The following is a 15908-nucleotide window of genomic DNA, read 5'->3' as shown; positions in this document are numbered from 1 at the left end:
TTCCTAGTAATCTCAAAGCTGAATTTTGCTAATTGCATACTAGTGTATGTGAGATGATAATTTAGCATTTCTAATGTAAATAAGATACAAGATAGGTAGTGGTGGGGATCCTAGTCCTTGACAGGCTATGTATTATTATAACAATATATTATCCCAATCATTTTGCAAGACACGATCTTTTTGTGTAACTTGTTGTGAAGATACATTTCATGTTTAAGTCTCTACAAGGAAGCAATTGTATGTAAGTAATTGTGAAGTAGGTCTAAACATGAATACCTCATTTGATGACGACACTATGAGTATGCTACCAATCTTCCTGTTAATTACACAGAATCAGAGATTTATTATGCATTGTCTATGTCACCCAGTACTGTCTCTTTCTGAACAAAGACGTCAATAGAGAAGTTCCCTGAGAAAATAGGAATATCATTTTCAGGTTGCATGCTTTGTGCTCTATATTTTAATAAGCATTTTCTGCTCTGGGTAGAAATCAACATGCTTGAAGTTAATGGATGATATCATTACAAAAATATATATATATATATATGTATATATATATATATCATTCAAAGTGTCTAATGTACTAGTGAAGCTGAGTAGATTTCTAATTTTTATATTCTTATTTTAACTTACTACATTGTAGAACACAATAATCTACCTTGTTTCCACTGGGCCCTCAGTATTTTTGATAAAGCTTCTTTCATTGTGAAGATAAAGCTTTGAGCAACCTTGCCCTTCATTGCAAATAACTCAGGCCAAGTTTCAGAATGAACTGCATCAGTTTTGTGTCAGGTATTGAAAATTTCTGTGATTTCCTGATCTCTGTGTAGACTTTTGGGCTAGAAAACGAGTGACCCACTCTGGTTTCAGTGATACTATGAAACTGAATGCTTCCGCTGATATAAAGCTACTTTTATGGCTTTACTGACAAACAACGGGTTTAGAGACTTCAAAGCTTCATGTGGCTGAGTGAGTTTTCTCTTTTTTTCTAGAGAGTGCAGCACAGCACAGAAATACTTCAGGATCTGACTCACAGAAATATCTCAGATTTTCTGGTGAAAACGTATCCCGTTTTGATAAAAGGGAGGTAGGCATGAACTGCTCTGTTTTTCATATGTGACATTTTATACCTGTCTGTGAACATAGCACCTGATTTGTTGCAGCATTGCGTAGACTTCAGCATCATGCCCATATTCCTGACTTAAGAATAATAGACGTCTATTCTAGGGGAATTAAACTGTTTTTATTTTAACAGTTTGTACAACCAATTACTCCTTTATAGTCAGAGCTAAGTTTCAATGTCAGTGGCATACCGTGTTAGCAATAACTGTGTCAATGATGAACAAAATGGTGAATTGCTGAGTTTCTGATTTGTGTCCCTGAAGAACTGTAGCCACACCATTTTGACCATCTGCCTAAATTAATTATAATTTGCTTCTCTGATGTGCTAAGGGGCAGAAAGGTAATATCACATAGATGCATCTATTCTATTGTTAGTTCCTGTGCTTGTCTGAGTGTCCTGCATGGCAGCTGGCTGTGCAGTTGTCCATGGCTTATTAATGCTGATTCAGGCCTTGCTATCTTTTCGATTTCTAGAAAGGCTCTTGATGTTTCCATCACACCTGCTATGTGGCAGCTGCATTTGACTGATTCCTTTTAGGACATGTCAGAATTGCTGTAGATGCATCTTTTAAAATCAGTTTATTATAGATTTAGGATAGATGTGTGAATTTAGAACTCCTATTTGTCTCTGTTTGAGCTGGAGAATGAACGTGTCAGAAAATAAAGAAAAAATTAAAATTAAGCCCACCTTAGGGAGCACCTAAAATCTTAACAGCCAATGACTCAACGTAATCTGCAAATTTAAAAAGAAAACAAACAAACAAACAAAAACCACAAAAAACCCCAATGCATCGGAAAAAAAACCAATGTATCAGAAAACAAAAGATTTGCAAAGCATAGGAAATGATCATTAATTTCCATCTAAGTCTAACAATATATCAGTGATTTTGGTTCAGTGCATTTAGAGACAGGACTCTCTTTGTCTGTTTCAGCTTGAAGAGCAAATACTGGGTCAATGAGCAAAGGTAAGAAACCAACTCACAGACTGCAATGGTAAATAAAGAAACAAAGAATTTCTGTTTAACAGAAATCACGTTTCTCTGAATGGGCAAGGGGAATCGTGACAGATAGCATAGAACAAAGAAAAGATTGCAGTGTGAAACAGATTGTGGGTTGTATTTGTTCAGACTACCCCACGAGTATGAAGGTCAGAGGCACAGAAAGGAGTTGTCACAATTTTATTATCTACAATGTCTGACTAGTGGAATTTGAGTGATGAAAATTACAATACAATACAGCACTTCATTGTGTGAGTGCTCTGATGAGACTCTTTCAAAGTGTAGCAGAAAAAAAAAAAAAATAAAAAATGACCTGGGGTGACAAACCTGGGCAGCATCTGCCAAGTACAGAGGATTAGCAAACGCAGCTCCTTATTCCCACTCAGAACATTTGCAGTTGTTATAAAACAAATTCCACTAGTGTTCCATGCTGCCATTGGAGGCATTTAGCCCCAATGTGATTTCTACACTTGGAGGTACTTAGAAAAATGACTGATTGGTTTGAAGAACATAGGTTTTTCATCAGCAGTGGGAATTCACTTCAAGGGTAGAAGCAGCTGAAGAGATAATCCTCCAGGGATTATCTCCTTGCTCATGTGCAAACGTTACTTTCTATGGAATTAAATTCTGATCAATATCATTCAATAGTATTTATTATTACAGATTATTGGTGAACACCAGTATTGTTTAATACCTGTTCCTCTCAGGAGAGATGTTCTGACCTCCGTCCTTCGTGTCATCCAAGTAGTTATATTGTCTGTTAATAATCTTGATACAGAGATTGTGAGCTATAAACAGGACTTTTTTTCCAAAGTATTCTATCTGAATAATAATTTTTTCAGGATCTCAACATTAATCCCTCATAAATGGATATAATTACTATTTGCAAGTATTATAAAGAAAAGGTTGGAGATTGTTATACATAAATTGTATCATGTGTGTAAATCAAACTTATATTAAATGACTTTTTAATATTTGCATCAATCTATGGAGTTTTGGGTCAGTGATACAAGCGACTGATGTTGCTGTTTTTTCTCATTAGGTATGGAGGAATTTCTATAGGAGGAAAGCTTCCCGTCCTTCATGTTTCTGGAGATGAAGTTGTCAATTTTTTAAGTAATCTGGGCCGAATGATGAATGTCACAGGAGTAAGATTTGTTTGGTTTCTTTACCCAAGAATTGTTACAGAGTTGAAAACCTTCAGCACTGGAATTCCTCTAGATAACTGGTCTTTAACCTTTTTTATTTTAGGGACGAAATTCACTGGCTGCTGCTAAAGAATTTTCTAATTTCCTTAAATACATGGAAACTGAAGATAATATTAAGGTATTTGCTGGAAATAGTCTACAAACTTTCTTCCTTGAGATAGACTTCAAATAATTAGAGTACTGATGGTGGAATTTTCAGATGCATAAAGAGCTGAATTACTGTATTTATCATAAGTAATAATAGCGTTAATGCATTTGCAGTTATTTCTAATAAGATTTTTCTTAACCCATATTTTTAGTGCTTCTTGCTACTCTAAATACTTCTGGGTAGGATACATTCTGCTGAACTTTAAAATTTCATCAAAATCACTTGACAATTGCTTGACAGTCACCCTCCTAAAAGCACAGTATATGAGCTCCTCCTGCTGGACTGTGCCTAGGCGCTACCAGTTCCTGGTGCTAGAGTCTTCCCTGCTGACAGCAGCCACCAAAGGAAAGAAAAGGCAGCCAACTGTTCTCCTGCATCTCAGGGTTATTAGTGAAAGCTTCTTAAATGAATATATGCTCTGACTCTTTTAGGTGTGGTTTAACAATAAAGGCTGGCACGCTATGGTTAGTTTCCTTAATGTAGCAAATAATGCAGTCCTTAGAGCTAATCTGCGGACTGGCCAAGCCCCTGAGGAATATGGGATCACTGTTGTAAACCATCCTCTGAACCTCACTAAGGAACAGCTCTCTGAAGTCACAGTGTAAGTCTGTGTTTTGCTACTGACTTTTACTCCTCCCTCTCCTGTCAGCTTACCACCTACGGTGTGCTCACACTCTGAGGAGAAATAGTTTGGATGATAGAACACGGTGTAATTTACTCAATTTTTTTCTCCAACCAATAATTAGATATACAATCTGTTTAATCTGTAAATATTTATTCCCACCCAACGTAGGATCTAGGACTATTGGTTATACATGATTGCATATTTCTATTGATTTCAAAGATAAAAGGTCAGACTCAGAAGTCTCTGTTCATGTCTCAAAGCTGATAGATCTCCTAGAGAAAACATGTAGAGGTCATAAGAAATGGGTGTCAGAAATTGTTTCTAAGTAACTACAGGTAGGCAATAGTCAATAACCTCTGTCTTGGTGCCAACATACAGCCATAGTTTATAGAAAAGGCATCCCTAAGATACAACTTCCTTCTCAACATGTTCTGTTAGGTTCAAATTTTTGCCTTAGCACAAAGGCAAGATCTGTGCTTCATCTCACTTTGCAGTTTACCTCTTTGAGTACCTTTTCTCCTAGCTCACATAGCACTTCAGTTATTATGTCTTATTGTCTACTTTGAGATACACCACTCAGGAAAGGTTGTCAAACAGATGTATGTAGGAGCTAAACTTTTCCAGTGAATGAAGACAATTAGAAAAAAAAACAAGAAATAGTGTAATTGTCATCCACATTAATAAGCTACTGTCTCTTGCAAAATGGGAGACACATTAGCATGTTTTGAAATTGCAAAAAACTTATTACCCAATAACCTTGTTACTTTTAGATCTTAAAATTTCCACTAGTTTTCCCAAATGCTGATGTAGTGTTATGTTGCATCCATTCCTTTACTCACAGTCCCTTCTTGTGCTTTGTTGTAGGTTGACCACCTCAGTGGATGCTGTTGTTGCCATCTGTGTGATTTTTGCCATGTCCTTTATTCCTGCTAGTTTTGTTTTATACCTGATTCAAGAACGTGTGACAAAAGCCAAGCACCTCCAGTTTGTTAGTGGCGTTAGCCCTGCTATCTACTGGCTAACTAACTTCATGTGGGACATAGTGAGTATCTGCAAAGCATGAATATATTAAATGAGGGAAAAGAAACTCTGAGTTTCTTTATCCTGCTGGTCACAGTAACATCCCATCAGCCAGGAATTCTGCGAGGTCATGAGCCTTGACAGCAAAATGCAAAGTTACTAACTGGAGTTAGCAGTTCTGTGAAATGCTGCCTTTCAGTATTCATGGGGAGCTCTATGTATTGCAGTAGTCCTACACTGCTAATGCTGAACAGAGAAATTGAGCAGAACATTGGCCAAGCATCATTCAGTTTAGCTTCATCCCAGGAATGTGGCTCAAGTTACTAGCTTTTTCATTCCTATACAGCTTTTACATCACCAGAAATCACATCTCCTTGCATACTCACTGCCTTTTTCTGTGGGCAGCCTGCCAGCAGGACCATGAAACAATCAATTCCAAAGTTACAAGCTAAGAAACAATGTGTTTTGTTTTTGATGTACAATCTGATTAAAGATGTCTCAGAAAAATGTAAAGTGCTGCTGGAGGCCTGTTGAGCCACAAGCCTGAGTAACTAGTCCAGCTTGCTAATTTCAGTTTTCTTCAATACAAAATCCTTTGAGAATAATTTATAGGATCTGGATACGTTTGTAAACATCCTCAGGTCTTACACACTGATCTTCATTCACCCTGTGATGTGGCAGGTGAATTACGCAGTGAGTGCTGGATTGGTTGTGATTATATTCATTGGATTCAAGAAGAAAGCATACACTTCTCAGACTAATCTCCCTGTGTTTGTTGCCTTGCTGCTTCTGTATGGGTGAGTCTTCATTGTGCTTTTTTTTTTTTTTTTTTTTGCCTATGGAGCCCTATCTTTCACATGGCAATGATTTCATGTTGTTGAACTTGGTACTTAGTGAAATCCAGCTTTGAGAAATAAAATTGAGTTTTTACAATACAGACTAGACCTGGATTCTGTTACCGATTCAGGTTACTTATGCTCTTTGTCTGATCATGTGCCTTAAAAGGAGTTCCATCAGTGCTTCACAGAACTTTTCACTATTTCATGTTGTCCTTTTGGGAAACGAAACTTGTTCTATCTATGGTGCCTTCACCTAGCTACAGTGGGTAGCTCTACAACATGGTACACTTTTACTTCCCTTCCTCAAAAGGATAGGAGAAAAAAATATGCTGAATAAAGCTTGGTGGGCTGAGATAATGACAGGGATATCACTCACCAGGTAGAGTCACGGGCAAAAGAGAGCACCCTCTACTTCCTCCACCCCCTAAGTGGCCCAGGGGAATGGGGAATAGGGTTGCAATCAGCCCCTAGTGCTTTGTCTTTGGCCACTCTCTGCCCCTGCTTCATGTGGTGTCCCTCCCATGGGATGCTGTCCTTCCCAAACTGATCCTGTGTGGGCTTCCCACAGGCTTCAACTCTCCAAGCACTGCTCTAACATGGCTCTGTACCGTGGTGCCCATCCTTCAGCTACACACTGCTCCAGCACGTCCCCAAAGGTAGCAGCTCTCCAGTCCTCCTGCCCTCCCCACCCCTGGCTGCTCCCAACAGGTTGTAGCTCCAGCTCACCATTTTGTTTTTATGAGATCAGCTGACATAATACTGAGAAGCAGATATCATAGTATTTCTATCTTTTGCATGCAGGTGGGCAGTAATTCCCATGATGTACCCTGCTTCTTCTTTCTTCAGTGTCCCTAGCACTGCATACGTTGCATTGTCTTGCATTAATCTCTTTGTGGGGATCAACAGCAGTGCCATTACGTTCATCCTGGAGCTATTTGAAAATAACCCAGTAAGTAATGTTTTTGTTGTGACGTGGTTTTAAAAAGCTGTTCAAAGTGTCCAGACATAACCATCTCTAGCTGTCTTTTTCAACCTTGTCATTCTTCTGGCATCAGTCTACTGTGTAGTTATGTCCAGACACTGGTGCTTCTCAAGATTATAAGTGTCCTGATTATGGAGATATTCCAGCCATAAATAAAGATATTATGATACAGAAGTACCATACTTGTTCACAGTTCCTGTTTGTGATAGCCGATACTAGAATTACATGTTGCCTCAGCAGCATAGAAGGATGTTTCATTACAAAGATTAATTTTTCTCCCCACTGAAATTTTTCACAAGCACCTTGCCTGGTACAGCGTATTCTGTTCTGCCACTGATAAATGTGGAGCAAACCATTTCTCTGACATGAAAAAATAACTTTTCACTTCTTTTACTATGTTTTCTCAAAGCAGTCTTGTTTGAACTGCTAACTATATTGCTTGTGTTTCTTATAGGCTTTGCTGAAATTTAATAAAACTTTGAAAAATGTGCTAATTGTCTTCCCACACTTTTGCCTGGGGCGTGGCCTCATTGACCTGGCCATAAACCAAGCTGTGAGTGAAGTGTATGCCAGGTTTGGTAAGTAAGATAAAATAACCAACAAAGTATTTCAGTGGTACATGGCCTGAGGTTGAGTGAGATGGCTGGAAGTGTTACTTTCAGACACTAGTGGTTGTTTCTGAAATCCTGCTCTTCCACATGATCAGGTGTATGAGTAAGACATTTCAGCCTCACAGAAGGAATCACAGCTGATAATGTTGCCAGAACTTAAGGGCCTGACTAGTAGTCTGTACTGAAAGTTAAGCTATGTGTTCAGTGCCAGATCTGGTGTATTTTCATAACTTGTCCTGAAGTCCCTAGATTATCACATCTAGGATATATAACTTCATTTCATTTGAATATTTAAGTAGCCCTCATTAATATTTAAAGTAGATGCTCTTCAAATTCATTGTTTATGGATGTGGCTGTTTCCTTATGCCAGTCTATCTTTTTATTAAGAGCACAGTGATAGAGCTTTTTTTTTCCCCACCCAGAAAATATTTTTCATGTAATCCATGCAGATTTCCTGTTATGTAATGTATATGTATTCATATATATTCAGAGAGCTTATGTTCATTTTTACCCCCATGTAGTAGTTGTTTCTTAAGAATCTGTATTTGTTGATGCCATGAAAAATTACAGACATTGACTGATAGTGATTAAAAATTAGATTTTCTTCCTAAACTATTATGTTCACACCTTTTGTTCTGACGAGCAGAGTTTTTCAGCAGTATTTCATTGCTTTCTGATGCTCCACCTCTCCAAAGGTGAGGAGCATGTTTCCAATCCTTTTCAGTGGGACTTTGTTGGGAAGAACCTGGTTGCCATGGCTGTTCAAGGAGTTACGTTCTTCACTCTGAATCTCCTTATGCAGCATCGAGTATTCCCCTCAAGATGGTATGTCTGAAAGTTTGTGTTAATGTTACTTCATTAGCAGGGTGAGCGCCTTTCTTTTCTGTATGTTCCTTTTGTCTTTTGCTTTCTTTTCCTCTAAATTTTTTACAGCTTCTATAGCTTTATTCTGTTTATTCGTCTGATTTCATCTTAATTTGTTGATATTTACTATTTCTCTTTCTTAATCTATGCTTATTTATCTGCACTGTTTTAACAGTAATAAAAGCGTATTTATACAGCTTATTAAATAAATGAGCTTTCTTGAAGTAAGACTTCAGTTAGAATTTCATGATTATAATGGCGAGACTATACAATTATTTGGAAAGCTTGTAGTTTCTTAAGTGCTCACATAGTACTATCCCTGACATACCAAGACTAGAATTCTAGTCTATTGCACAGTACAGTCATAGCCGGGGTACTATTCAAGCTTCCCCTATCTGCTTTACAAATCTGCTTCTGTTTCAATAAATATAGCTGCCTGCTAAGTGTGAGCTGATCATTCACTGCTGCTGGGGGTTGCTAACAGGAGTACGAGTTGTTATAATTCTGAAAATACTGTCTTACAAGGAAGTCAAAAGATACATATAAAATCTATTAGTAAGCACTGAAGAGCTGTCAAATAGCAAAAGCTGTGGCTTAGAGGCAGGTTGGATCATATCAGTGACTGGCAATGCTATACTCGTTTGAACAAGCAGTTTCATCCCTTTTTAGTATTAAGGCCTTAACTTTCAAAAGCCAGGAATTCTCCAGCCAAAGTTACAATATGAAATTTCAATCTCACAGTTCCCACCAGACAGAATTTTGGCAATTGAATAGCTCTTGTTTCACACTGCTGTTGTAGCTGTGCTCAGATCAACTCATTGTTTCTGCAATCAATTCTTTTTTTCCAGGTTTACTGAGACTGCCGAGTCACCTATTATTGGTGAAGATGAGGATGTTGCAGAAGAAAGAAAAAGAATTCTGAATGGAGGGAACAAAACAAATATCTTAGAATTACGGGAATTGACCAAGGTACTATTTTGAGAAGAATGAAGTATGTGAATCCAGTGCAAATTAATTATTTCAGAATGTATTTCAGCTGTTTCTCCATAGGTTAATTTCAATCTCAGGTTAACCATTTAGTTGCTTTTGTATTGAGGACTGGTGTAATCACTAATTTATCTTCTTTCCAGACACTGAAGGTATTTAATTGATGCTATCAGAATAGATGTAAGCCTGAGCTACAGAAGTACAAAGATTGCACACGTCATTGGGATCTCATGAGTAAAGAATTGAAGTGTCATTCTTCAAACTATCTTGTTGTGTTGTATGATGTCAGAGATGCTTTGTACCAGCAAAGCAAGAGGTCTTTCTCCTAGTGCTAAAGTTATGAAGTAAAAAGACTCATGTAAGGAAAAGTTGTATTTTTAGGGACTATTATAAATTTATTTAAATAAATGCCAGACCTTGTTGATGCTTGCTCTCTCTTCTTAAAAATTTATTTAGTTGCTCTATTACTTTAGTACTGGTTCTAAGGCTGCCTCATCCCTAAAGCACTAAACTAAAAAATTCACAAAATTGTCTTTCCTGCAAAAATCTTGAAATGGAATTTTTGCTTGTTTTTGTCAATTTAGATTTATGCAGGTAGGCATAAGCCAGCAGTGGACAGACTCTGTGTTGGCATCCGTCCTGGAGAGGTAAGTTGATCAATATCACTACATGAATCATTCCAGGCTTCAGTTCAAATTGCACGCTCCTGCTGGTTTATTAGCTGGAAATACTAAAGAATGCATTTTATTTTATTTTATTTTATTTTATTTTATTTTATTTTATTTTATTTTATTTTATTTTAATTTTTATTTCTTTCTTTCTTTTTTAATAATTCAGTGCTTTGGTCTTTTGGGAGTGAATGGTGCTGGCAAAACAACAACATTCAGCATGCTGACTGGAGACACTGAAGTGACATCTGGAGATGCTGTTGTGGCCGGCAGCAGGTAAATACCTTAAACAAGTAAACAAGCAACATACTAATATAGAAAAAAGAAGTCCTGTGACAACCTACTTAGCAGAGTTAACTCATAGTCTGAATGACTCAGCGGCTCCTTTCCTGTTATATGGCATTGAAAGAGACCAAATCAGCACTTTACACCTTCAACACTGTGCTGTAAAATCTGTGGGTGAGTTGTAAGAATGCTAGAAATGAGATAAGGTAATCAAATCTAACAGCAAGGGCTCTCAAATAGAAGATAACCTATCCAGTAGGACATTTTATTTGAGCTTTGGGAATTTTATCTGACTGCTTTTTGCTGCTTTTAACAGCTTTTTTTTACGCAATGCTGGCATACTGCCATAAGTAATTGCTACGTCATGATTTGATATTTATTTATGTCAGTTTTGTTCTAGGTTGTACGTCTCATTTCTTAAGTGTCACTAGAGTTTGACTGTCCCTTGACGTGATTTGAACACAGCTCTTTTGTTGTCAGGACGTGGTTCTGGGCAGCTTGCTGAATTTGACCCTGCTTGAGCAGGCTGAGAGGACAAGGTGATCTCCAGAAGTTCCCACCAACCTATTCTGTGATCCTGTACTTCTCTTATCTTGTCCTACTGCTACTACCAACAAACACTGTTAGCTTTGTGTCTTGCATGACTTTTCATGGTGATTACATTCCAAGATGAAATTCCTGATTTTCAAAACTAAAAAAAACCTACATCTGAAAAAAAAAAAAAAAAATCTATTGAGAACTTCTCTTTACTTTGGCTTATACATAAACAGAAAGTGAGAGAGGATTTACCTGACTTAGAAGAGAATATATTCCTTGATATACTGTACAAATATATTTTAGTAGCATCTTGTACTGGGGAGAATTAATTTCCCTTAGAAGAGTTTCGTCCTAGAAAACAGAGATTTTATTCAAGCTGCCTTAAAACTAGTATTATAGATACAATATTATTTTCTTTATTTTTCCAGCATATTGACCCAAATCTCTAATGTTCATCAAAACATGGGATACTGCCCTCAGTTTGATGCCCTTGATGACCTACTCACAGGACGAGAACATCTCTATCTATATGCTCGCTTGCGGGGTGTTCCAGCAGAGGAAATCAAGAGGGTAAAGCTTTCTTGCTTCTGGTCTGTACATAGTTACAACAAATGTCTATGATGATTCCGGTGAGCCCACCTCGTGACAAAGGCAAGATTTTCCAAATTGGGCTTGCCTTATGTTGAAGTCTTTGAAGTGGTTCTTGTCATTTGGAATTAAGTACAAGAGTGTTCTATCAAATCCAGGATCTTAAATGGTTAGTAATACTTGAAATACTCCCTATCTGGAGTACTGTGTCTATGCTCCCAGCACCAGAAAGATGCACAGCTGTTGGAAGGGATGTCCACTAAGATGATCAGAGGCCTGGAGCATCTCTTCTATGAAGAAAGGCTGAGGGAACTGGGCTTGTTTAGCTTGGAGAAGCCCCCAGGGAGACCTCATTGTGTCCTTCCAGTACTTGAAAAGAGCTTATAAACAAGGAGTGGGAATGACGTGGGTTGACAGTGATAGGACAAGGGGGAACAGTTTTAAACTAAGATGGGAGATTTAGGTTAGATATTAGGAGGAAGTTTTTCACACAGATGGTGGTGATGCACTGGAACAAGTTGCTCAGAGAGGTTGTGGATGCCCCATACCTGGAGGTGTTCAAGGAAAGGCTGGATGTGTCTCTGGGCAGCCTGGTCTGGTGGCTGGCAACCCTGCATATGGCAGTGGGCTTGAAATTACATGAACATTGAGGTACTTTTCAACCCAGGCCATTCTATGATTCTATGGAAAACTGCAGAGCCAACCCTGGAAGGCTAAGGATACAACTGGTATGACTCAGAACTGATACAGTTACTGTTTTGTTCTTGTCTTTGAAGTTATTCATATAAGATAAAGAAAACACTGAGAAGATTCAAGGTGAAAAATAGTGTACATTCTTGCACAGATGAGAATTCACCGCTAATGCTGGAGTATGACTTTACTTCAGAAGATTTGAATTTCCCTCATCATCACAGTTCTTTGGACCATAGCTCCAGTGTTTTTGGATTTTTTTTTTGGTTGGTTGGATGGTTTTGGTTTTGTGTGTGTGTGTGTGTTTTGTTGTTGGTTTTTTTTTAGAAAAAAAGCACTAAAATCCAAGGGTTTGCCCACTCTCTGCTGCAAGAGGGATGCATCAGTAATCCAGGCTGCTGTGGGTTAGCTGCTGTGTGAAAAAGATAGTCTTTCTCCTAGGTTGCTGAATGGGGCATCCAGAAGTTGGGACTTCCTATGTATGCTGACCAGCTGGCTGGTACCTACAGTGGTGGCAACAAGCGCAAGCTCTCCACTGCCATTGCGCTGATAGGCTGCCCTCCACTCATCTTGCTAGTAAGTGTCAGAGTAATATAGCTCTGTGGTAATTCAGTATGACAAGCATATACCTTGCTCCTTTTTCCAGCAGAACAGAGGATGTTAGCTACCTTTATTCAACTTTTATTATCTTTGAAGTGAACTACACAAATTTAGAATAAACTATAGAAAAGGTAAAATGTAGTTCTCATCAAGTGATATGAATTATCATAATTGCATTTCTCAAGGATAATTCTAAATGCAATTGCTACAAATATCCTTTAGAATATACTGTAGTGCCTTCATTAATAGGCTGCAAGGAAACTTGTTAATAACTACTTCACAGACTGGTCCCTTGTGCTATTTAGTGTGCCTTTTAAATGTGTTCTCACTTTTTTAGCTACTAAAAGTGTTAACTGATTTATACAGGACCAGATCATCTGCTGATCTAAGTCAGGGTAGCTTCACTAGCTTCTTGGGTTGCAAAATGTCCTGTGCCTTTCTGTAAGAAAGGTTACTTTTAAAGCCACACTTAACACAGTTTGATGTGATTAATATCATGAATCTCCTTCCATTTATTTGTATTTTAGGTTCTAAATCTTTTGCTAATAGGGTGTCACAAAGGCTTACATTTTTGATAGCTAAGACCTTGGACTTAGGTCTGCCTTTGTCATAACAGTCAGTGCTTTCCTTTCCCTGTTGCTGGGCCCTGTACAGACAGCACTGTATTCTTACCTGAGATTTCTTATATTTGTTTCCTTACTGCTTTGTGCCAGTGTATTCTCAAGGCACAGATTTCAGTAGAGAAGCAGTGATAAGCTAGAACCCAATTGTGCAAGATTGATTCTAATGATTTCCTTTCTAAATGGTTTAATTTTTTTTCTGCTTCTCTGAATCTGGCTGCCTTAACATTTACATTCCAGGATGAACCAACTACTGGAATGGACCCTCAGTCCCGGCGCCTCCTGTGGGATTCTATTGTGAGCGTGCTCAGAGATGGACGAGCTGTAGTTCTAACTTCACACAGGTATAGAGTTGGAATTCAGAATCCCAGAGCAGCTGGTGTTTGTCTGCTGGCTTCTATCTCAAATATCTGTTCTCTGTTTTGAAAGTATGGAAGAATGTGAAGCTCTGTGTACTCGTCTAGCCATCATGGTGAAAGGGACCTTCAAATGCCTGGGCACAATTCAGCAGCTAAAATACAAGTAAGCTGAATATATTACAGCGTTTTTAATGGATAAACTAAGTATGTGTGGCATGAACCATTCTTAACACAGCAAACCAATCTGTAGAGCTGTTGTTTGAATAGACCCATTTTTGGGTGCAATTTTGTGGTATTCCAGACAATTTAGCTAAACCTCATTTCAAGTCCATTATGATACAGGTCACTTCTGCAAGGCAAATGTAGAGCTTCTTACCAAGCTATATCTTAGGCATTATCTTTCAGATATTGGTAATGTTTTCATACCTGCTGAAAATGATTTTTTTCACTGAATTATGAAACGATCTCTTCATCCAGCTTCCAAATCCATACGTGTTTCACAGGTTTGGAGATGGCTACATTGTCACTCTGAAAATCAAGGCGCCTAAGACTGGGATGCCTCCAGATCCAAGTCGTGCTGAACAGTTCATACGCATAAACTTTCCAGGGAGTTTACAGAGAGAGAAACACTACAACATGCTGCAGTATCAAATTTGCTCCTCTTCTCTGGCTAAGATTTTTCGGTTAATAATCTCCAATAAGGAAAACTTGTATATTGAAGAATATTCTGTCTCTCAAACAACATTAGATCAGGTGAGTAAAAAATAAGTCATCCATGAGAAAGCCTATCAGGCAATGCAATGTTAATGTATCCAAACAACTGAAGGATCAAACTGTAGAGAATTGTCTTGAACCTCTCTCAGACAAAACTCCCAGGACCCTCGTGAAGGGGGGTGGATCAGATAAGAAATCTGTAAATGATTCCCTATGTGAATTAGGTGCCAATTGAAAGCTGCTGAGCTAATATTTCCCACATGCTAGATTTCGTGCAAATCCATTCTGTCAGGAGCGGCAGCCTGAAGAGGGACAGCTAGTCAGACTAAGCCTCACTGAGCTGGGAATGATCTAATATTTCTTTCAGTTTTATTTTGTATGAGAGATTTGTGTTGTGTTGAGTCTGAGATGCTGATAGAAATATGGAGTTATCTAAGTAAACGCTTTTTTTCTCTATGTTGCACATTATTATACAGAAAGCAATTAGATACATAGAGCCTGGAAAATCCACTGGGACTGTTGGCAACACCCAGTCAATCTCTAAAGGATATTTTCCCCATCACTTGCTTTCATGAGTAGCTAATGATCCACATAGATAAAGCGAGCATTGGTGTGGGTGCTAGGGAGACATTTTGGCTGCCTTACAGCCTCCTACTGAGCTACTATCCCCTCTTCCTCATCACCACCAAGCTCAGTTATATTGTACAAGGCCATGTAAGCCATCTCCTGCTGAAGACAAAATAGGATCTTAAGACACAAGTTACTGCATCCAAAGGAAGGAAGTTGCAAGGAAGTTTATCAAAATAAAGGAGGAATTAATGATCCCTGCTGATGCCCAGTATCTCAGTTCTCAGTACATATCTTCAGATTCTCCTTTCTGTCTCTTCCCTGCAGAGAGGCCAAGAAGATACAAATGTACAGAGACATTCCACTAACTCAAGTCAGTTGATGTCATTTTCTTCTTTCTTCACACAGGTTTTTGTGAACTTTGCTAAGCAGCAGGTGGAGGATGAGGAAATTCCTTTGCATCCTCGTGCAGCTGGATCCAACCGAGAAACAAAGGTGACCCCTGCCTCACAGCAGCAGGCCGTTGCATAGACTGTTCTTACAGTCACTAGCATTTAGTGTGCCATACCAGAGCAGTGAAAAGGTAAAAGAAAGGCTGCCATGCACAGTATTATTCTGACTTTCTGTAACTTTCTGAGAAGTGTGCTTGTAAGTCCCTAGCAATGGCAAACTTTTGCTGCTCTACCAGGAACATTACATACAATACGCACTGAAACCGTCCAAAGAAAAGCAGGTACTTGTTCCAGAAAAAAAAAAATCTTTTTCTAATATAGAGTTAATTATGAGATACAAGAAGAGAAGCCTCATTCCTCCTTGTTGACATGTACAGAGAATTAAAAATAGTCTCTGCATTGGGTTCTTTCCAGCCAGTAGGAT

At 38.4% G+C, this 15908-nt stretch overlaps 1 protein-coding gene across 1 annotated transcript in view; it reads left to right on the top strand.

Annotated features, from left to right (window-relative positions):
• ABCA4 (ATP binding cassette subfamily A member 4) overlaps nucleotides 1-15901 on the top strand; it is a 65295-nt gene extending 49394 nt beyond the window's left edge. The window contains exons 33-51 of the mRNA XM_072342719.1: nucleotides 993-1087; nucleotides 2055-2087; nucleotides 3163-3268; nucleotides 3372-3446; nucleotides 3908-4077; nucleotides 4966-5143; nucleotides 5803-5918; nucleotides 6762-6909; nucleotides 7397-7520; nucleotides 8249-8378; nucleotides 9266-9386; nucleotides 9989-10051; nucleotides 10242-10348; nucleotides 11323-11464; nucleotides 12614-12748; nucleotides 13633-13736; nucleotides 13822-13914; nucleotides 14255-14504; nucleotides 15441-15901. Of these exons, the coding sequence (XP_072198820.1) occupies nucleotides 993-1087; nucleotides 2055-2087; nucleotides 3163-3268; nucleotides 3372-3446; nucleotides 3908-4077; nucleotides 4966-5143; nucleotides 5803-5918; nucleotides 6762-6909; nucleotides 7397-7520; nucleotides 8249-8378; nucleotides 9266-9386; nucleotides 9989-10051; nucleotides 10242-10348; nucleotides 11323-11464; nucleotides 12614-12748; nucleotides 13633-13736; nucleotides 13822-13914; nucleotides 14255-14504; nucleotides 15441-15563 (2313 nt within the window). The 3' untranslated portion in view covers nucleotides 15564-15901. The remainder of the gene's footprint in view (nucleotides 1-992; nucleotides 1088-2054; nucleotides 2088-3162; nucleotides 3269-3371; nucleotides 3447-3907; nucleotides 4078-4965; nucleotides 5144-5802; nucleotides 5919-6761; nucleotides 6910-7396; nucleotides 7521-8248; nucleotides 8379-9265; nucleotides 9387-9988; nucleotides 10052-10241; nucleotides 10349-11322; nucleotides 11465-12613; nucleotides 12749-13632; nucleotides 13737-13821; nucleotides 13915-14254; nucleotides 14505-15440) is intronic.
• The last annotated feature ends 7 nt before the right edge of the window (nucleotides 15902-15908 follow it).

The sequence above is a fragment of the Excalfactoria chinensis genome, chromosome 8 (genome assembly GCF_039878825.1).
Source record: "Excalfactoria chinensis isolate bCotChi1 chromosome 8, bCotChi1.hap2, whole genome shotgun sequence".
Classification (NCBI taxonomy): Eukaryota; Metazoa; Chordata; class Aves; order Galliformes; family Phasianidae; genus Excalfactoria; species Excalfactoria chinensis.
Note: the sequence above shows the minus strand (reverse complement) of the source record. Positions and strands in the feature narration are given on the sequence as shown.